Source organism: Meriones unguiculatus, chromosome 4, assembly GCF_030254825.1.
Source record: "Meriones unguiculatus strain TT.TT164.6M chromosome 4, Bangor_MerUng_6.1, whole genome shotgun sequence".
Classification (NCBI taxonomy): domain Eukaryota; kingdom Metazoa; phylum Chordata; class Mammalia; order Rodentia; family Muridae; genus Meriones; species Meriones unguiculatus.
Window position 1 is genome coordinate 118,520,069 of NC_083352.1, and position 22,485 is coordinate 118,542,553.

General features: G+C 37.5%; 1 protein-coding gene across 1 annotated transcript in view; it reads right to left on the reverse strand.

Moving 5' to 3' along the window:
• Top1 (DNA topoisomerase I) overlaps positions 1-22,485 on the reverse strand; it is an 86,074-nt gene that overhangs the window by 23,444 nt on the left and 40,145 nt on the right. The window contains exons 5-9 of the mRNA XM_021644349.2: positions 21,789-21,844; positions 17,533-17,628; positions 14,384-14,459; positions 8,991-9,097; positions 2,383-2,498 (exon numbers count right to left, since the gene is read on the reverse strand). Of these exons, the coding sequence (XP_021500024.1) occupies positions 2,383-2,498; positions 8,991-9,097; positions 14,384-14,459; positions 17,533-17,628; positions 21,789-21,844 (451 nt within the window). The remainder of the gene's footprint in view (positions 1-2,382; positions 2,499-8,990; positions 9,098-14,383; positions 14,460-17,532; positions 17,629-21,788; positions 21,845-22,485) is intronic.

Sequence of the window (22,485 nt, forward strand, 5' to 3'; positions counted from 1 at the left end):
GAGCTGAAACTGAAGGTCCTTAGCAGAGGCCATAATTTTGTGCTTCAGCCAATTCATGCCCTGCCTACCAGTACTTACGTATCAGTTTGGATTAAAAAGTCAAATACTCTTGACTTACTATAGTGTGGGAGTTTTACAATCAAAGGGAGGAAATCCCAGGAGGACCAACAGAGAAAACACTAGTGCCCTTACAGTGGAAGACCAGGCAAAAACAGAGGAAGGGAGCACAGCCAACAATAAACTGGTTCCAAGCCTTGGTTTTCTATAGCAAGATAAGAGAAGCCCCAAGATAAAGGGATCTAGTTTCTAGCCATCATCACCTTCACTTTCAGAGTGAGGCTTTTCCAGCTGAGCTTTCTGAAGTTAGGGAGCCCAGATCAGGCTACAGAATAGAGAATTGTCTTTTCCAAGGTCTTAAACCTCTTCTCTTCATCAGGAAGTTTAAATTCAAGTATTTCAATAAGAGTTTATAAGAATGACCAAATGTATAGGCTATATTGTGCTTTCTGATCAAACTGTTTAACTAATCTAAACATTTACCAGTCAAGACTGTAAAGTGTTTATTTAATGCTATCAATTTCCTAATAGACTGAATCAATAGTCTCTATTGCTGAGACCTAGGTGTCTGAATACAAGCATATTAAATAAACATTTTCCTGACTTACAGAACAAGCTCTTTGCTAAAAAGAGCTTGAACATCCCTTATCCAAAACATCTGAATCCCAAGTGTTTAGGCTTTCCTTTATTCACCTCTAGATTGTGTGTGTGTGTGTGTGTGTGTGTGTGTGTGTGTATGTGTGTGGTAGAAATGAAGTTATCAGGCTGGGCATGATGATGTACATCATTAATTCCAGCACTCAAAAGGCAGAGAGAGTTTGAGGCCAGCCAAAGCTCAATAGTGAGACCATATCTCAAAAAAGAGAGAAATGCTGAGACCCAAGTCTAAACACAAAACTCACTTGTTTTACATACACTCCATCTTAAATCCTACAGATAATGTCACATAATATTCTTAATGATCTGGAACATAAAGGTTTCACTTTTTAAGAAATTACATGTATTTATTTAGTGTGTGTATGTGTACAGTGTGGTAGTCACTGACAACATACACGAATAGCTTTTCTTCTTTTACCATGTGATGTAAGAATTGAACTGAAGTCATATGGCTTTACAGCAAGTGCCCTTATTCACTGAGCCATCTTGTTGGTCCTTAGTGTTTTTTGGGAAGGAAGGAAGGAAGGAAGGAAGGGAGGGAGGGAGGGAGGGAGGAAAAGAGAGGGGAGGGAAGGGGAGAGGAGGGGAGGGGAGGGGAAGGGAAGGGAAGGGAAGGGAAGGGAAGAAATCCTGAAATTCAGAGTTCAAATGATGGATGCTAATAAGCCTATCTCATCCTAAACTCACAGGCATCTATGGTCCTGAAGCCATTGCTAGTGGTCAAAGAGATGCTCAAAATAGCTCTGAGTGCTTACCAAAGATACTTCTCAGTAGCTTTCTTGTCTAGTTGGTAAAGATGATTTGGTTCAAAAGCACCCAGGCCTACCCCTCCTCTACTTAAAAAGGGCCAGATCTACTTGGTAATATTAAGAATGTGTAGGGATTGAGAAACAAGACTCTAGCATCTCTGGACAAAAACACAAGATGATGTAACACTCAGCCAATCTGGAAAGTTACAAGAGACCCAAGCAGGCCAGGTAAGGTGGCATGTGCCTCGGGAGCAGGGACAGGTCAATCTATTGAATTCAAGGCCAGCTGATCTACAATATCAAGTTCCAGGCCAGACAGGACTACATAGTTAGAAATGTCTCAAAAAATAAAAACAAGGACTTAGGCAAAGCACTTCTTTAAAATTCAACTATCAAAGGCACAGTGTTGCACTACACAGAGTAATGACATGGCTTATGATTCCTACCTACAGGTGGAATGATAAGGACTAATCCTTTGCTAATACTGTTTTTAGTGATATGCAGCTTCTTGGCACACTGTATACCACTAAACTAAATAAAATATTTCTATTTGAGTGAGAACAACTCCACAGACCAGAACAGCTTCCTAGAAACTAAGTTTGATAAAAACTGACAGTGTATAGCCCATAGACTGGCTGTGAGCCACATAGACAAGCCTTTTTAGGATTACAAATAAGACATTAACAGCCCTTTTCTCACAGTATTTTTCTTTTTTCTCATAGTGTTTTTCAAAGCAGCAAATGGGTCCTTATAAACTAAACACCTGATGTTTCTTTTCCCAAACCACACATGGACAAATAAAGCAAAGTGAAGTAACTAGATAGGACTGTTCCATATAGTCAGTGTCTTCCCTTTCTATCCCTGAACAGAAGAAGCAAACTTTTCTTAGCCAAAATTCAAACAACTTGAAATAACTCACCATCATAGTAAAACTTGACTCCCTCCGGAAGAGGCTCGTATGGTGGAGCAAAGACAGGCCCTTTATGTTCTAGGAATTTCCATTTGATGCCTTCTGGATAGCGTTCTTCTTCCCACCTTTCAAAGACAAGGCACAACCTCATTAAGTGATCACCTTGCTTAATAAAAATATCTTCACCTATTCAATGCCAAAATAATTATCTAATTAATTATTGATACTCATTCAAGGCCTGAGTAAGAATAAACTGTGTTTCACTGAAAAGGGCAGCAGTTTCATACAAGATGAAAGAATGTGGAAACTAAAAGAAATTTCATTTCAGTTTCAGTTCAAAGATACTAAGTATTAAAATACCATCACTGAAAGAGCTCAGCAAATAACTATGGACTATTAAAAAAATGGAGATAACTATTCTACCATGGCACTCTAAAATTATACCACAGTGGTATACATAGAAGAGGCATTACTGTAGTGATAACATGCAGGGGAAAGCAGTCCTATTTGAAAGTACAAAGTACAGCCAGGCAGCATGGGAGGCAGAGGCAACCAGAATTCTTGACTTCTGGGCCAGCTTGATCTACAAGGCAATAGACTAAGACCTTGTCTCAAGGGGGAAAAAATTAACCAAATAAAAAAGAAGTGAAAAAGGACTAAGAATAGTTTAACTGAGGCACACTGTTTAAGATACTTCTTAAATACAAACTATCTAGTATAGAAGATACTTGACAAAAATCTAAATAAACTTCAGGCTAGATAACTTTCTGAAACATTTTATTGTTTAAAAATAAACCAAACATAAAAAAAAAAAACCTATGGGTAGTACAATTATATATACAAAGAACTGTTCATATCTATCACATTTTATTTTTATTGTTCACTTCAAAATTGTGAATGTGAAACTTCAATAAATATTTCAGCAATTATCCTTATAAAAATCATCTTCTCGTACATAACTATAACACATATTATCAGTTCTAACGAAACTAATAGTTTTCTAATGTCATCCTAGTATTTAGTCTGATTATAAATTTACTAATAAGATCCTATTTTATAGGTCAAGAGCTACTACTCTTGAAAGACTGTTCATTGCAATTGGATGTTTCTGCAATCTCCTTTACACTGTCAGATCTTACCACCCTCACAATTTAAAAAGGATCAGACATATAGATTAATTTTAAACTTCTCAGAGTCTATCCTTACTGCTACTTCTAAACAAAAGAAATTTTTTGGACTCTGTTCTAGTTTGGGTTTTGTTGTTGTTGTTTAGAGATGGGGTTTCTCTGTGTAGCCTTAGCTGTCCTAGAACTTGTTCTGTAGACCAGGCTGGCCTTGAGTTCACAGAGATATGCATGCCTCTGCATTCTAAATACTATCAGAGTGACAGACAAGTATCACTATTCAAATAAAATTATAGTTTGGCCTTTTAACACATCACCCCCACCCTCACCCCAACCCCTACCAATTAAGAAATGCATGCAGTCAAAATGTCTCCTCAATGGTGGGTTGGCTTATAAATTCAAGTTAGATAGTAATTTTACTTTTCAAAAAAATATTTACTTGCAAAGACAGAAAGTACAACAGTCCAAAAATGAATATAAAGTTAAAAAGTAGGCCACATGCTTTTTTCAGGTCAAAGTTCTCTGTTGAATTTATGAACTATACAACTTCAGAGATTAAAACCCAACAGTATAGATTTCTGGAAGCTATCTAGAAAAAAAAAGCAGATTCTCTGATTTGAGAATATCAATAACCCATATTCTTTACAGTTTCTTTTTTTGTTGTTGTTGTTTTTATAACCATTGTCACTAATATCCTTAACTTCTTTTAACACTTTCTCTCTGCCAAAAAGATTTGAAACTCCATTTAAATTCCAACCCCTACACCAGTGAAGAAGTTAAACAACCACCTGGATAGAATTAATCTGCTTCTTATTTTGGTTTTGTCTTTAAAAATGGTTCATTTGGGACCAAGAAGCATTCTGCTACAGAGATTCATGCAAACTTTTCTTTGTAGGAGGAAAGTTCAACTATATTTTCAAATGCTGATTTCAGTGCCTTGAGATTCAGTTACCACCCTGACATGAGACTGTTATGAATGTTGAACTATCTCCTGCAACCATGTGATGATAACATTCCCCAATTATCCCTGGTTGGCTAAATAAAGATGCTGAAGACTGTGACTGAGCAGTAAAGAGATAGGCAGAGTTTTGGCTTCCTGGGAGAGGGAGAGAAAGCAGAGAAAAAAGGAGTTGCTATAAGGCAAGATGGTGATGAGCACATGGCTGTAAAGACAGACTGACAAAGCTGAAGCTGCCCAGGAGTTATCAGATTGACAAGTGATGGACTTCTTTGTGAGTTTTAAAGGCATGAGGATTTAAAGGCATGCCTCAGAATCTGCCCCAGCATAGTGCTGACAGCTTAATATAAATCAGTTTCTCTGAGGATTTCCTACATTAATTAATATAGAAAGAATAAGTTATCTTTCTATATTTCTTTTTAAAGATTTATTTTTTCTTTTATGTATGTGAATTTCCTGCATGTATACTACATACATGCAGTGCCCTGAAGAGGGCAGAATTAGAGGGTTATGAGCTACCATGTGGAAAGCTAACTAAACACAGGTCTTTTGAAGAGTAGCAGCTGGTTCTAGAACACTGAGCTATCTCTTTAGGCCTATGCTTGGTTTTCTTAAAATCTGAGTGGAACCTGGTTTTATGAGGTCCGAGGTCAGTCAAGAGACAAAGTGCACTTAACCAAACAGAGCCGAAAAACTGTACAGTTCTAACAGATAACAGTTAGGGTCGCATATGTTGCACGAATGGATTTAAAGTATACCGCCACCACTTCTAATATTAACTTTATGAGGAAAACATATCAAAGAAAGCCATAGAAACCTGAGCTATTTTCCCATTCCCATAATTATGAAACAGAAGAAAATAATCACAGTACGTTTATTTTTGTGGTCAGGACAAACATCTGCAGACTTTGGAGGGAGGCTGCTTTTGTGATGCTGGTAAAGTGTATTAATCTCTTTCACTAAGATAGTAAAGTAAGGGGAATCCTAACAATGAGATATCTTCCACTTAAGTTCTCCAACTAGGCCACTAGTAGAACACAGTGAGGACTTGAATATGCAGCAATAAGCTGTCCATTACTATTCTCTATTCCTCAGCAGCTTACACTGTGCCACTAGACAGTGAGACAAACACATACAAGTTAAACAATGAGATTTGATAAAAGAAAGCATGCATAATCTATCTTAAAAAAAAAACTGTTCATTTCCAAACCAACCATCTTTCGAAGGCTAGCTAGTACCCCTTTGAAGCAAAATAAGAATCAAAACAAAAGTTTTGCTCTTTTACAATTAATGTATGGCAATACTTAAGAAAGATTTCAACCCCCTAAAGTTAAACTGGGTAAAGCTCTCAAGACAGCTTATTCTGTGCACAAAAGTTAAACCAAAGGTAAGAACCCATCTACTTTGGGGCCTGCAAGAGAAGTAATGAGGCCACAGGGAGTTCTTGATAACAAGGAAATACAGTCTACATTTCCTGAGCACATAGCAGAGAAATCCAACAGATTGGAATTACTCACTTAACATGATTCCCAATAACAACAACTAATTTATATAATAATTTAAAGATTATTTTATTAAAAGCAATAAAAGACTAGTGTGGTATCACACGCCTTTAGTCCCAGCACGAGAGGCAGAAGCAACTTGGGATATCTAGCCTGTCTCAAAAGGGGGGAGGAGGGAAGGTTGCAGGATATTAAAGTGTTCACTATTGTGTGAACAGACTATAGGACAGATCAATAAAAGGTGAAATACAAGTTTAAGAAAATGAAAATATAGATTATCTGTTGTCTAACTCTGATCCCTAGAAAGGTTAGGGTTCCCCTGCTCTGTCAACTTCCTTTTATACACTTCCCTTTTAACTCCCAGATACCACATCAACATGCTAATCACTAAGTATGGGGACATATTTCCACTGTACTGTTCACCTCCCTCCTGGGTACTGCTGTTTCCAATTCCTCAGAAGTGCTGAGAATATCACTTTTCTAAATAGTTGAAGTCAGAGAGTAAATACAAACAAGTGAGTCTGGAAGCCACAAACCAAACTGTGCGCAAAAGTTAAGGTCACTCCAAAGATTTAAAAAAAAGAAAAAGAAGAAGAAATAGAGGTAAAGGAAATATTTTTTTCTTACTCAGTCTCTGGATCATTTGAAACTTTCAACAAAAATATAAACCAAACATTACTGATATAATAGTTAAATAGCATAAAATTATTAAGAGAAATAAACATATCAATATACAGCTATTTTTAAATTCTCAAAGTACAAAATAAAATTCCACACTAACGAACTTGTCAAAAATAACTGTCATAGCTAACATGCTTTGCCTGTATCTTCACATGTATAACTTTCCTAATACCTACACTCATTAATCTTTCCCAATACCACAGGCAGTAAACAGATTCAGATCACTGCATTTTCTTTGCATCCTTGATTTCTTGTTAAGTTACCAATGTTTACAAGCCCTTTATTTGCATTAATGAACCCTATATTGCTCCCTTTTACATTGTCTTTCACACTTGTCTTACAAGAACTTTTTAACATCAGTCATTAGCTCTTTGTATTACAAATCAATATTTTCCTTTAGGAATTGTGTGTGGTCAAGTGTATGCTCCTGTGCATACAGTCACACCATCTCTACCTCCCCAGCACAGGGATTGTAACTACACAGATACCAGGAATCAAACTCAAGCACTCAGGTAAGTACTTTACCAACTGAGTCTTAGCCTGGATTTTATTTTTTAAGATTTATTATTTGTATTTGTGTGTGTGTGTGTGTGTGTGTGTGTGTGTGTGTGTATACACACACATGTGGAGGGCAGGGAGACAGAGTACCCACAAGGCCAGAAGGGGGTACTGGATCCCCTTATACTGGAGTTATAGGAGACTGTAAGCCATCTGATTTGGGTGCTAAGAACAGATCTTCCCTCTAAAAGAACAACATTATTCTTAACACTCGAGCCTCCTCTCCAGCCCTAGAGATTTTTATTATTTTTTAACAACATGAAACAGTTACTGACATAGAATATTTCAGGCTTGTGTGTGTATGTGCACACACAGAGCCACAGCATACAAGTGGCAGTCAGAAGACATTTTGCAGGAGTTGGTTCTCTTCTACCAAGTGAGTTCTGGCAATCAAACTCAGGTGGATCAGGCCTGGCAACAAGTACCCTTAGTCAATGAGCAATTTCACAAGCATAAAATTTTCAATTAGAAGCTCGGCAGTGGTGGTGCATGCCTTTAATCCCAGCAATTGAGATACAGAGGCAGACAGATCTCTGAGCTCTGAATTCAAGGCCAGCCTGGTCTATAGAGTAAATTACAGGGCAGCTAAGGCCACACAAACCCTGTCTTGGAAAAATAAAAATAAAACAAATAAAAAAGAAAATTCAAAACAAAAGGAAGAAAACAAAAAACAAAACTATTATAAGCCACTGGCTCCGAAAATAAAGGTTTTTTTTTTTTTTTTTTTTTTGTGTGTGTGTGTGTGTGTAAACCTGGCAACCATAGTTTGATCCCTAGCGTCTACATATATGGGAAAGGAGAATACCAATTCCAAAAAGAGGTTGTCCTCTCACCTTCACACTCTGTAATACATACTCAACCTACACACATCATTTAAAAAAAATTTTAAGAAAACTGTGTGTACAGCTATGCTTGTGGAAAAGTATGTGATCACATGTGTACAATCATGGGAGTGCATGTGCGTGTGCGCGCAAAAGGTAGATGTCAACTGTCTTCTTCATCACTGTCTACCTTATTTTTTAAACATGTAAATTCTAACTCCAGGAATTTACCTGTCTCTGCCTCCTCAGCACTGGGACAAAGCAGAGGGACACAGTTGTGTCCCACTGTGCTCTGCTTTTCACATGGGTTATGGGGATTTGAACTCAGGTCCTCATGCATGTGCAGCAAGAAATCTAGCACAGTCTGAAATTTTTAATTTTGATGTGTTAATAATTTCATTATCATTCTGGTTATAGTTTGCTCCAAAAAATCTTCACTTTTCTACAATTACACAGTGTTCAAAAGATTTTCTTGTGGAGGTATCCTTTGCTGTTAACAAATAGGCAGTTTCCACACCCGATTTATAGAACCCTTTATTGTAGTAAATGCATTTCTAACACCAATAATGATCTGAGCACTTCAAAGACATAGGAAAACATGCTGATAAGTAACTCTCAGCATAAAGATAGGATATATAAGACAGGTAGGTTAGCCTGTTTTAAACATTATTAAAACAAGATATTGTAACATTAAAATTTGAATTGAATGAATGAAAAAGGCATGTGTCTTCCTCCTATGCAGAATTCCCTTCTATGCATAGGCTACATCTACAATCTATTCTGAGAAGAAACTAGGTGTAGAGCAAGAAAAGTAATTCACTAGGACCTGAAAACTTACTTTGGCTATTCCTCGAGAGATTCTTTAAGTACTTCCCCACCATATGTCAAGAAATCAACCTTAATAATTCAACTCTTGCTTAATGAGGTTACACAATCAAAGTGCTGACATCATAACCCAGTGCTGAGATGTTACCATTTCCACTTCTGTTCCTCTTCCTTTTTCGGCTTCTTTTTCTTGTTATCTGGCTCAGCAACTTTTTTATCTTTATCTTTATTCTTGGGTTTTTTCAATTTGCCATCCTACAAAGACAAAGATAGAAAGCACTTAAGTCAGGACTGATTATACACCTGGAGACTGTTTGGGGGAGACACTGGGGGGAAATTATGAACAAAAAAATGCTAGAACTGGAGAAGATCTCTCTCTCTCTCTCTCTCTCTCTCTCTCTCTCTCTCTCTCTACATGTACATGTCTCAAACAATTAAAATTAGATTTCAAACGTAAAAGTAAAATTTACCATCAAAGGAAGACAAATCCAAAAACAGACAGGCATCCCAACAAAAATATGACATTCAACAGGTAGAGAGCCATATTCAAAAGAATCTGATTTCTGAAGAATCTGTTCTTTTGACTTACATCTTAAACATCACATAGCTTTTCTTGCTAAGTTTTATATGGCAATTAAGGTTGATCTATGGAATGGCACTGCTAGAACCATTTGGTTTGCACTGTTTCTGCCACAATCAAGGTACTTCTGAAATCGGTTTGCCATGTGATCAAGGATGCCTGGAGGTAACTGAGCATAATGAAACGCTAACATTATTTTAAAAATCAAACCAACAGATTAGAATATGAGGAATGAAAATGGCTAAAGAATATCTTATGACTCCATAACAGGATAGTAATCAAAGTAGGTCTCTAAGTAATGATTCTGAGGACAAACTGCAAATGCTATAGTATTAGACTAAGAGGAATACACTATCTATGAGGAATACAAGTAGAAGAACATTGTCAAAATATCCTTTTGGTGGGGAAAAATCACTGAAGTCAAGAGGCTGGGATAGGAAGACTGCCAGTGCAAAGGCCAGCCTGAGTCACAGAGTGAGGCTCTGTATTAAAAACATAGAACAGGCTGGAAGGTAGCATACACCTTTAATCTTAGTATTCAGAAGTGAGAAGCAGAGAGATCTTTTTGAGTTTGAGGGCAACCTCATCTGCATAGAGAGCTCTAGATCAGACAGCACTACACAGTGAGACCCTGTCTCAAAAGCACATAGGGGCTAGAGAGGTGGCTGAGTGTTTAAAGCACTGGCTTCTCTTGCAGAGGATATCGGATTGAGTTCTTAGCACACATAGTAGTTCCCAATCATCTGAAACTCCAGTTCCAGGGGTCTGATATCCTCTTCTAACCTCTGCAGGTACCTAACACACATGTGGTACACATATAAACACATAGGCAAACTCTCATACACATAAAATTTAAAAATCTTAAAAAAGGAAAAAAATTGGGGATGAAAGAGGGGGACTAGAGAGACAGTCCAGATGCTGTTAACAGCAGCTGCTGTTCTTGCAGAGGACTAGGTTTGGTTCCTGGGACCCATATGGTGGCTTACAACTAACTAATTCCAATTCCAAAAAATATGATGTCCTCTTCTGGCTACTGTGAGCACATGCATTGATGTGAACATACATGGGAGCATGGGAAAAACACACACATAAAATAAAATTTTTAAAAATCTGTAATAAAGTTAAAAAATAAAAATGTTTCAGCCAGGTGTGGTGGGGCACAACATTAATCCCAGCACTCAGGAGGCAGAGGCAGACAGATCTCTGAGTTCCAGGATAGTCAGGGTTACACAGAGAAAGCCTGTCTCAAAAAACAAAACAAAACAAAAAAAAGTTTTATATGCTTTGATGGTTAATCTTCAGAGTCAATTTCACAGGATTTGAACCAAAGAAACACACAGTCCTGAGCCATCATGGAATAGTGAGTTTTGTCAGACATGTTTAACTGAAGATATAAGCCCACTCTGAATGTGTGTACACTATCTTAGTGTTCTGGGGTCCTCCAACTAAATAGGAGGAGGATGAGAGAAAGTAAGCAGAATATGAGCAATTCACCTCTGTATTCCTCAAGTGCAGATACAATGTGATTATCTACCTGATATTCCTGCTACCATACAGGTATGCCTAGAAATGATGGATTATATATACCCTCAAACCTTGAGCCAAAAGCACAAGCCTTTTCCTTTAATTTCACTGTGTTATAAAATTTGTCACAACAGTAAGTGATGTTGTGCATATAAGCATGCTTTTGCTTTGGTCTCAGGTGTGGGATGTGGGACTAATTCAGATGGTTCACAGCAGCAGACTTTGCCTCATGTAAGCTCTGAGGAGTTCTTTGCCAGTTACAGATAGTTTAAATCTGAGGACTCAGAGACAGAATAAATGCCAGAGCCTAGAGTGTGAGATCAGAGAAAGAATAATGCTGTTCCTGCTTCCTCCTTTCTGCTACTGGTTGCTATTGTGAGGCAAGAAGTTAAGAGATCTCCTGAAATGAGGATTGGACAACCCTAAACAGCAGGAAACAGCTAAGAAAGAACTGCATCCCCTCTCTCACTAACCCTTTCTCCTACCTGTTGAAAGGGATTGAGGTAGAGCAGGAAGAAAAAGATAAAAGAAACATAAATGAGATTAAAAGAAAAAAAGAAAAGTACACCAATAAAGTAACTAAATAAATGTGTACTAAGAACTGGGACTGTTGCTTTATCCAGTCAGGTGGTTAGTAGGACTTGTGAACTGGTTTATGGGTCCATTTGAATGTGGAAGTACTGGGTCTATGAGCTAGACAAGCTCTATAATGTTGTAAATAAAGTTTAAGGAACTGTACTGAAGGGAATGTAGAATATACAAATGCTGATAGAAATACAGAAGTGCCCACTTGTGAGGTTTCAGAGGGTCAGGAGATTACATGGGGAATGAGATTAGCATCTATTACTATTGTATTTAGGAAAATAATCTGGCTATATTCTGACCATGTCTGAGAACATCATTAAGGCCAATTTGAAAATAATGAAATAAGTCGTTTGGTGGAAATTTCAAAACAGCATAAAACCAAACTGTGGCATGGTTCCCACTCACCGCTCAGTCAGCCAAGATACAAAAATACATAATTTGGCCAGGAAAGGAGAATGAGAAGTTTTAAGTTGTAGCGAGAACAGGGGCAAAGTAACTGTAACCAGTAAGAACATAGCTCTATACAGGAGAAATACTACTTCATGCAGTTTCCCTCTTGAAAACAACTGCCCCAGGTTCAGCAGCCAGAATACATAGAAGCCTAATAACTTTGTAGAAGGGGACAGATTACATTTCCAATTGGAAGTACAACCTGGCAATGTCATAATGCTAAAATTGCAGAAATGCAAAATCTAAGTCATAAAGTCATAAGGCCTTATACTAAAGGCTCAGAAAGTGAGGCCAGATAATGTATATCAGAGTCAGATTCCTTAGAAGGCTCCAAGACATTAAGTGAGACCATAAAGGTAAAACCTGAGTTTTAATGGATGTTGGAGATGGCAGAACCCCAGGACTTCCATTGAGGAAAGGTGCAGATACAGTGTATGGAGCCAAGAGACAGGCTTCCTTGTTGCAGATGACTGTACATGAGGAATGGGCTACTCAAGCCTACTAGAGTCTAGCTACCCTACCAAAGGCCACAAATGACAACATGGAGCTGTATAGGCTTTGGTGTTTGTTTTGCCATATTTCAGTCTTGCTTTGGTCTGATTTTTTTCTTGTTCTGTCTTACTCCTCTATTTTGAAATGGTAATGTTTACTTTGTACTTCTGTATATTGAAAATGTAGAATTTGTCTTTGATTTCAAAGGGACTCTGAATTAGGAGATTTCCTTAAATCTCAGAAGAGACTGTTCTTTTAGTGTTAAAACCATTGAGATAAGCCGGGGCAGTAGCACATACCTGTAATCCCAGCACTCCAGGAGGCAGAGGCAGGTGGATCTCTGAGTTCAAGGCCAACCTGGTCTACAAAGGGAATCCAGGACAGCCACAGTCCAAACACCAAAATCCAACCAACCAACCAACAAACAAACAAAAAAACCCAAAAAAACCCACCCCCCAAAAAAACAAACAAACAAAAAACTGTTAGGATAATCAGGGTTTTGAAGAATAAATGTATTTTGCAAAATGAGATGGCCATAAGCCCATGAAGACACAGGTAAAGTTCTGAGCTTTTAAAGGGTAAACTTATGATATTTAAACCTCATTGTCAACTTGGCTAAATATAGAATCTAAGAACTTGTCATGTCTCTGAGAACATTTCCAAAAAGATAATCCAAAAGATAACTGAGAAGGGATTACAGTCACCATACCTGATCTAATTACTCCCTCCTCCAAGACAGGGACCCTGGGTAGACCATCTCTGCTTCCTGAGTACTGGGGTTAAAGTGTGTGACACCATTTCAGCCTAAAATGATAATCTTAAAAGATCCTGCACCACTATCATTACTACTTTTAAGCTATCCACTTTTAAGCCCATTTTATCTACACCATTGACTAACTTCAGAAGGCACATAAAAGTTAAGGATTCTACTCAAGAGTGCAAGTTTGAGAGCCTTAGGAATTGCTGACATCTTTTTATAAAATTCCTTGCTAACAATATTCTAGTGCAAGAAATTAAAAATACCAAAGTACTACATTATTCTATTTTTATTAAATTTACCACAAGCACCAAACAGAATCCTTAGAAAAGCACTTGAACTAAAAAGTAAGTTTTAAGGAAGATCTTAAGACAATAGAAGGGAGGTGATAACATGTGTTCCAGACAGAAGAACAGCAAGTACAGAGCTCTGAAGCACAGAATTAGTATGAAAAACAAAGTAGTTAACATGACCAAAGCAAGGTGAGCGCAGAAGAAACAAAATGTAACAAAATGTTGCAAGACACAAAATGTAGAGGCCACACTGAGGAGCAGTGCTCAATAGCTTAGATTTCATCCTATGACCCAAAGGGCACTCATTAAAGGACTTTAAAATTAATGCAGTTATTTAAAGTAAGGGAAGAACATGCTTTATCAGACATAAAGCACTCTGTTAAGGCAGAATCTTCAGTTGTAAGGCAAATGTTTCTTATGAACATTTTTGTGCCTACCTGGACGTAGCATAATTTCTCTAAAATATCAGTTAACACAAGCTAGGAGTGGACAAAGATTAGACTCAAGGGTGACTGAAGATAATGTAAAGAAAGATACTCACGTTGACTTCAAGATCTTGGCACATTCAGTGTCACATTGACAAGTTGACTGTAAAAGTTTCCCCCCTGTTACTAGTACAACAGGCCAATAAATTCCTAAAACTCATTTGGTCTCAAAAGCTGTTTTAGGAACAGTGCTCAGCAGTTAAAGGTACATGTTTTAAAATCTAATAACCCCAGTTCGATTTCCAGAAACGACTTCTCAAAGCTGTCGTCTGATTTCCACATGTGCATCACGATGTGTACACAAAATTTTCCAAAATATTTCATGTTCTTTAAGGCTGTTTTATAAAAACATAAGCCTCAAAAACCTTTACTAACCTCCTCTTCTTCTAGCTTTCTTTTCTTCTCCTTCTTGATATCTTCTGTCTTAATTTTCTTAGGTTTATAATCAGCACTAGAAAAGGGGAACATGAATAGTTGTTAATGCAACTATGAATCAAGAGTTCTCACCTACAGGATTAGGATTTCCCAACTCTTTGAAGTGTCCATGGCAGGTGTGCCTGCTGTTATTCTTGACTGAGCATTCTACAATAGTAAAGACCAGACTAAGGAAGGACTGGAGAGATGCTCAGCTGCTAAGAGCACTGGCTGGTCTGGCAGAGGCCCTAGGCTTAGTTCCCAGCACACACATGGGACAGCTCACAACTGTCTGTAACTACAGTTCCAGGGGATCTGATGCCCTCTGTGTGTACCAGGCATACATGTGGTTCACATGCAAATGTTCAGGCTCCAGACATAAAATAAAAAATAAAACAAAGCTAAAAAAAGCAGACAGAAACAGACTAGAGACCAATAGATAAAATGCCTGATATGAAGGCTGTGGAACCAAACTTGGACCCTTTGAAAGAGCAGCGAGCACTCTTAGCCACGAAGCCATTGCTGTGGCCAATATATTTGATTTTTAAATGTTGTATGCACATATGCCTGAGTGTTCATACTCATGTGGGGGCCACCGAACAACCTCCGCTGTCCTAAGGAACATTCTCGGTCTCCTTTAAGACATGGTTTTCAGAAGCCTAGAGTCAGCAATCAAGCTAGATTGAATGATTAGCCAGGAAATCCTAGGGACTCTCCTGTCTTCGCCTTCTCAGCCCTAGTATTATAGGCATGTTCTACCACACTTGGGATTTCTATGTGGGTCCTGGATCAAACTCAGATCCTAATGTTTGCAAAGTAACCACTTTAACAACTATGCTACAGCTCAGCCATTATAACATAAATCCTTTGATTATTCACATAGTATAGTTAATAAACTACATACTCAAACTTGTAAATAGTATGTATTATCAATTAGGAAAGAGGTAGGTGCAAACCTTAAATAATAAGAGCAATTTCATTATCTTTATACATTGAAGTTTCCCTTATGTATCAATAGTCACAGATTCTAGAATTAAAAAAAAGAAATTGAGGTAGAATTTCATGTAGCTCAAGCTAGCCTCAAATTTACAATTTAGTCAAGAATGACTGAGTTTCTGATCTCTACTTCCTAAATGCTGGTCTTAAGGGCGTGTACTACCACACCCAGTTTTAATGAGGTACTGGGACTAACCTATGGCTTTCTGTGTTGGTAGATAAGTACTCCACCAACTCAGCTACATATATATATCCCAAAATCTCTCAATTTACATGCAGTGCAAAACTGAAAAAATTCTAAGTGATTAAAATAATTTAAATACCCTTCACTAATTCAATATAATTTGAAATTTCTGTACTAAATATGCATTACTTTTTAATTAGAAAACACACACTATATATATATAACCATCATAAATGAATTTGCTCAGCAAACTCACTTCTCATAAATCAAATTTATAATCACAAATACCAATTAATGTATTTTCTGTTCATTATATAGACATATTCTTCCTTTTAAAAATTTTTGAAGTATCTCTTCTCTATTCTAATTCATTTTTTTTAACTTTTATTAGTTACACTTTATTCACTTTGTATCCCCCCCATAAACCCCTCTTCCTCCCCTCCTAATCCTACCTCTCCTCCCCCTTCTTCACACATGCCCCTCCCCAAGTCCACTGATAAGAGGGAGGTCCTCCTCTCCTTCCTTCTGATCTTAAGTCTATCAGATCCCATCAGGAGTGGCTGCACTGTCATCTTCTGTGGCCTGGTAAGGCTGTTCCCCCCTCAAGGGGAGGTGATCAAAGAGCAGGCCAATCAGATTATGTCAGAGACAGTCCCTCTTCCCATTACGATGTAACCCACTTGGACACTGAACTGCCACGGGCTACATCTGTGCAGGGGTTCTAGGTTATCTCCATGCATGGTACTTGGTTGGAGTATGAGTCTCTGGAAAGACCCCTGTGTTCAAATTTTCTGGTTCTGTTGCTCTCCTTGTGGAGTTCCTGTCCTCTCCAGATCTTACTATTTCCCACTTTTTTCATTAGATTCCATGCACTCTGCCCAAGAGTTGGCCATAAGTCTCAGCGTCTACTTTGATAGTCTGCAGGGCAGATCCTTTCATAGGCCCTCTGTGGTAGGTTCCTAACTTGTTTCCTGTTTTCTTCTAAAGGATCATCCTGAGTGAGCTGTCCCAGAAACAGAAAGACACACATGGTATATACTCACTCATATAGACATATAATATAGGATAAACCTATTAAAATCTGTATATCAAAGAAACTAATCAAGAGGGAGGACTCTGACTAAAATGCTCAATCCCCATCCTGAAAGGCAAAGAAGATAAGACATCAGAAGAAGAAAACAGGAAACAAGTTAGGAATCTAATTCATTTTTTAATGTTTTATAAATTTTATTATTTAAAAAAAACCTTACAGACTAACATAGAGCAAAACTACCCAGACCCAACTCAATGAACACCTCACTTATATTTATAATACGAATATATATTTTATATATTATTATAATTATATTAATATATATTTATAAAGATATTTAGAATACACTTCACTTTTTTTTTATATTTAGAATAGGTACTCAGAATGATGTTCTAGAGCTTCATTCAATTTTACATTTTCCGAACTGAATATATTTTATGCACGCATCCACCACCAAAACCAAAAATTTCATGACAAATCAGAACTAGAAAGCCAATTAACTTTATACCCTCTTTCAAAATGCATCAGTTTTTCTTTATCCCTTTCCGTTTAGCCTTTCTTATTCTCTTTCTGCAAGGTATACAGCACTCACATGTACATTTGTTTACATATATACAGAGATTACTGGTCAATTCCAGGAGAAAATGTATTTTTTTTTCCTTCTGAGATTGTGCAACCTTGCTTAATATATTTTAAGGCCATCCATATTTCTGCACAATTTTTTACTTCATTTTTCATTAGAGCTGAGCAGCATATTCTACTATCCACACACACACACTTTCATCTGTTGATTCCAATCTTTTGCTATAGTTAATAAGGCATGCATCAAAAAACATTCTTCTCAAATTGAAATTTCTTTAAATGTTCGTCTTTAACCAAAGAGGAAGAAATACATACTCATCCTCATCTCGAGGCCTCTTCAGTGGCTTTATATCCTCTTTTGGAGGAGCAAAATAGCCATCATCTTCAGGTTCATCTTTAATTCGTGGTGGACTAAAGAGAAAGAAAAAGAAAACAAAAAGCTAATTAGTTACTGATTAATAGAATGTCTACATTATTAAATAACAAAGTAGGTGCCCTACCTAGTTTTATGTCAACTTGTTACAAGCTAGAGTCATCTGAAAAAAGAGAACCTCAGAGAAAATGCCTATTGGAGATCCAGCTTTAGGGCATTTTCTTCTTTTTTTTTTTTTAAACCAATTTTTAAAATTTACTGTTTTATTAATTAGTTTATTCACTTTGTATCCAAGCTGTAGCCTCCTTGCTAGAACCTTCCCAAACTCACCCTCCATCCCTCCTGTCCTCCTATGCCTCTCCCACGTCCACTGATAAGGGAGGTCCTCCCCCCCTCCCTCTAAACCTAGTCTATCAGTTCTCATCAGGACTGGCTGCATTGTCTTCTTCTGTGGCCTGGTAAAGCTGCACCTCCTCAGGGGGAGGTGATCAAAGAGCAGGCCACTGAGTTCATGTCAGAGACAGTTAGGGCATTTTCTGAATTAGTGACAGATGTGGGAGAACCCAGTCCAGTGTGGGTTGGGTTACTACTGGGCTGGTGTGGGAGAACCCAGTCCAGTGTGGGTTGGGTTACTACTGGGCTGGTGGGCCTGGGTTCTATAAGAAAGCAGGCTGAACAACCCATGACAAGGAAGCCGGTAAAGTAGCACCCCTTCCACAGCCTCTGTATCAAGCTTCTGCCTCCAGGTTCCTGCTCAAGTTGCATTTGGTCATGATGTTTCATCACAGCAATAACAACAATAACCAAGATAGTAGGCATACTTCATCTTATCAAGGGAAGGCTAATGTGCAGAGGCATTTTCTACAATCACCTTTGTATTCCATCAAAGCTATGAAAACCTTTAATTTAAAATTAAACACATTATGAAGACTAATACTGTCCTTGTTTTATAATGGACAATATCAGAATTCAGGACCAAGGACCTTACTCAAAATTAAGCATTTTTTGCCCCACTTAGCTGCCCTAGTCAGTATCGCTCAAATCATCATAGAAATAAATTTAAATTGTCTTCTGATGTTATATGAAGGATTTACTATGAATGTGACCCCACAAATGAAACAAAGTGACTGTTTTAACAGTACAAAATGAAATAAAGCCTCTACAAGAAACGTAATAAAAACTGACTGTCTGAGCATGATATGCTAAAATGGTGATAAAGCAATGGTACACATACTTTATTCAGTGACACAGAAAACCAATCTCACAAAATTACAACAAAAAACTAGTTGTTAAACAAGGACCAGAATAAAGTAAAGTTAGTTATTCACTTTAAGTCAAACCTTCCAATGTTCCAACTCCTGGTTAGGTTTGTTACTTAACACAGGAACATGTATAAAATCATTTAAGACTCTGACTTCTGAAAATAAAGGCAACACAGACTTCAGATTAGGAAAAGACAAGAGCCAAGAAAAGAATATACTTTGGAGGCTGGGTCAAGAGGACTGTGAGTTTAAAACAACAACAAAAACCTTTTAAATTCAAAAAATAATAGATAAATATAATGGCTGGAAAGAGAGCTTGGTGGTTAATAGCACATGCTACTCTTTCAGAGGATCTGAATTTGACTCATAGCATTTACATCAGGTGAGTCACAATAGGCCCAGCTACAGCTATAGGACAAGCAGCACCCTTTTACACACACACACACACACATACACAGACACATACACACACATACACACAACTGGAGATGGCACATCAGTTAAAAGCACTGGCTGTTCTTCCAAAGGACCCAGGTTCATTTCCAAACATGGAAGTACACAACTCCAATTCCAGGCATCACATGACGCCTTTGTCTAGACTCTGTGGGCAGCAGCTATGCTCACAGCCAAAATACCCATACACATAAAATTAAAAGTAAATCTTAAAAAGGCATGAACAACAACAAAACACTTAAACAACAGATAAAAGCATGGTGCTGCTCGCCTTTGAGAAATAAAATAAAATAAAGAAATAAAAACTTATAAACCAATTTCCCTGATAAACATAGATGCAAAAATTCTCAAATATTTGCAAACCAAATTCAAGAACACCACTTAAGATGATACACCACGACAAATGGAAGAATGGTTCAACACCCGCAAGTCAATAAATGCAGACACAGCATATACAGACTTAGGGACAGAAATCACATGATTATTAAAATACAGAAAAGGTATTTGACAAAGTTCAACAGCCCTTCATGATAAAGCTCTGAAGAAAATAGGAATATAAGGAACATACCCAACATAATGAAGGCCATATATATGGAAAACTTAAATCCAATATTATACTAAATGGAGGAAAACTGAAATCATTTTCTCTAAAATCAAGACCAAAAGAAGAGGGTCCACTCCCTGTACTATTATTCAATATAGCTTGAAGTCTTAACTAGAGCAGTAAGGCAAGAGAAAGAAACATAAGAAATACAAATAGGAAAAGAAGTCAAAGCATGCTATTTGCAGACAATATGAGCTCTTATCAGAATCTAGATTTAATTAGATATACTATATGTTTATATAGTAGATATAAGCAAAGAACAATGCCATTATGAAACCTATACTAACAGAGTAAGCTGAGGATCTAGAGAGCACTTGTTAAGGGCTAGTTGCTCTTCCTGAGGTCCTGAGTTCAATTCCCAACAACCACATGGTGGCTCACAACCATCTATAATGAGATCTGATGCCCTCTTCTGGCATGCAGGCATACATGCACACAGAAAAAGCACTTGTTCTTGCAAAGGACCCAGATTCATGCTTCTAGCATTCACATGGAGGCCCACAACCATTCATAATTCTAATTCCAGGGAAATCCAACACCATCGTTGGACCTCCATGAAAATGAAGCATGCACATGCATGCACACACACACACACACATATATATATGAGCAAAACATTCATTCATACACATAAATTTCTACAGCTGTTCCTCCTCTATCTACTCCTGAAGATCTAGAAAAAACACTGACCCATTAATTCAAAGTAAATGTGAGATCTGAAGTGTCATGTGTGAACTTTAAGCATGTAGTGAGGATTTACTACACTTCAAAGAAGTTCTATAAAGTTTTAGTGAAGCATCTGGATTCTCTACACGTCTTACTACTGCCAAGCAGTCCAGCAAAGTCACTCAGAGGTCAGTGGCTCAGAGAAGCACATGTCTCTGGTGTTCTAAGTGAACCCGTGACATAAGTCCAAATAATCTATTCAGATCTTAGATTAACAAAAGCTTTGCACAGTCTCTTGGCAGAAATTAGACATCATGAGCCTCAATCAACTATCTAAGAAAGAGAACTCCTAGGGTATTTTGTAGAATGCTTCCTCAACTTTATTTTTCTGGATTCTTAAACCAGTTATAAAACATCCAGGTCTCTTTCTCTAAAGGACCTGGATACATGGCAGAGTTTCAAATTTTTCGTCTAGCAAACAAAACTGAAAGTTTGAAGTCTCAAGGAAGCAAACCTCTCAAAATTCTTTGTCCTAGTCACTAGAGCAAATGCTTTGACAAGTCCTAACAAATACATTCCATGTTGTTCCATGGAAGGCATTAGAATATACAGCATGATCTGAAAGTCTTCTGAATCTAGATAGGACTTAAGAGATTTCAGGGAATGGAAAATGAGAAAAATAGAACAGATGGAGTGCAGAGAGTAAAAAAAAAATAGCCTATAGGTAATATACATTTATATACATCTACTTAAGTACGTACTTATCACTAAAACTAAGTCCAATAAGGTTCTATAGTTAAGTCTTACAATATTACTTAAAGGAGGAATTCATTGTAGACTAAAATTCCACAATTACCACCAAGGAGTTTCTTTTAAAATAATGGGGAATAATGAGGTTACACTGTGGATACACTAAAAGCCCATACACTATATACCCTCTAAAATGGCAATTTTGTGATATGCATTTATGTCAACTTCTGAAATCTTATCCTGTCAGCTTTCTGCATTTCTAGTACATTTCTGGATATGAGCTTTACAGTCTCATTAACTAGAATTGTAAAAACCCAAGTTAGCCTTCTACTGACTTTTTTGACCCATCAATGTGGCTAGTTCAGTTCGTATTGGAAAAGCTTAAGCACCACCATGCAGAGTCACCCCCCCCCAAAAAAAAAAAAGAAAAGAAAAAAAAGGCCACCATAGCAAAAGTTCTTACCTAGAGAAGCCATTTTCCTTCTCCTTCTTTATTTTTGCATCGCCAGCAGCTCTAATCTGCAATGTCAAACCACAGCAACTCAGTAAAGTGCTTTCAAAGTATTAAATACTAAAACAAATCTCTTATTTAAGAAAATTATCATCAATTTGGAGGACATTAAAAATACTGTTAGCATACATTAATTATATTCAAAACAAATGTCATTATATTTATACAAGCATATGAGGGACGTACTCTGATCCCCCTGCGACTCACGGGGCACCCTCAACCTGCTCCCACCAGTCCTATCCACTGCCAGATCTTGTCGTCTTTCTTTTTGGATGTCCCACTGAGTTCAATCAGGGTTGCTTATAGGAGTAGAGCCAGGTACCCTACCAGTGACTACACCACTGGAGAAAATGTCTCTCCTTGCCTTTAATAATGAATAACAGATGGTAAGTCTTCAAGAAGTGAGGCCTCATGAGTCCCTACCCTTCTCCAAGAAAGAATGTTGACGGGCTCAATATTGTTCAGGTTTGTACTGATAATCACAGCAGTTGAGTGTTCAAGACCATGCCAAGCTATTCTGGAGCATCTTGATCCTGGACTGACTAGTCTTGTTAGCAAAACTGATGTGGGTCAACTAAAGATATTTTCCCAAGGTTGGCTTTGACAATTCTAGGTGAAATTGATTGAGAAAGGTCTTCCTCAGAACAGC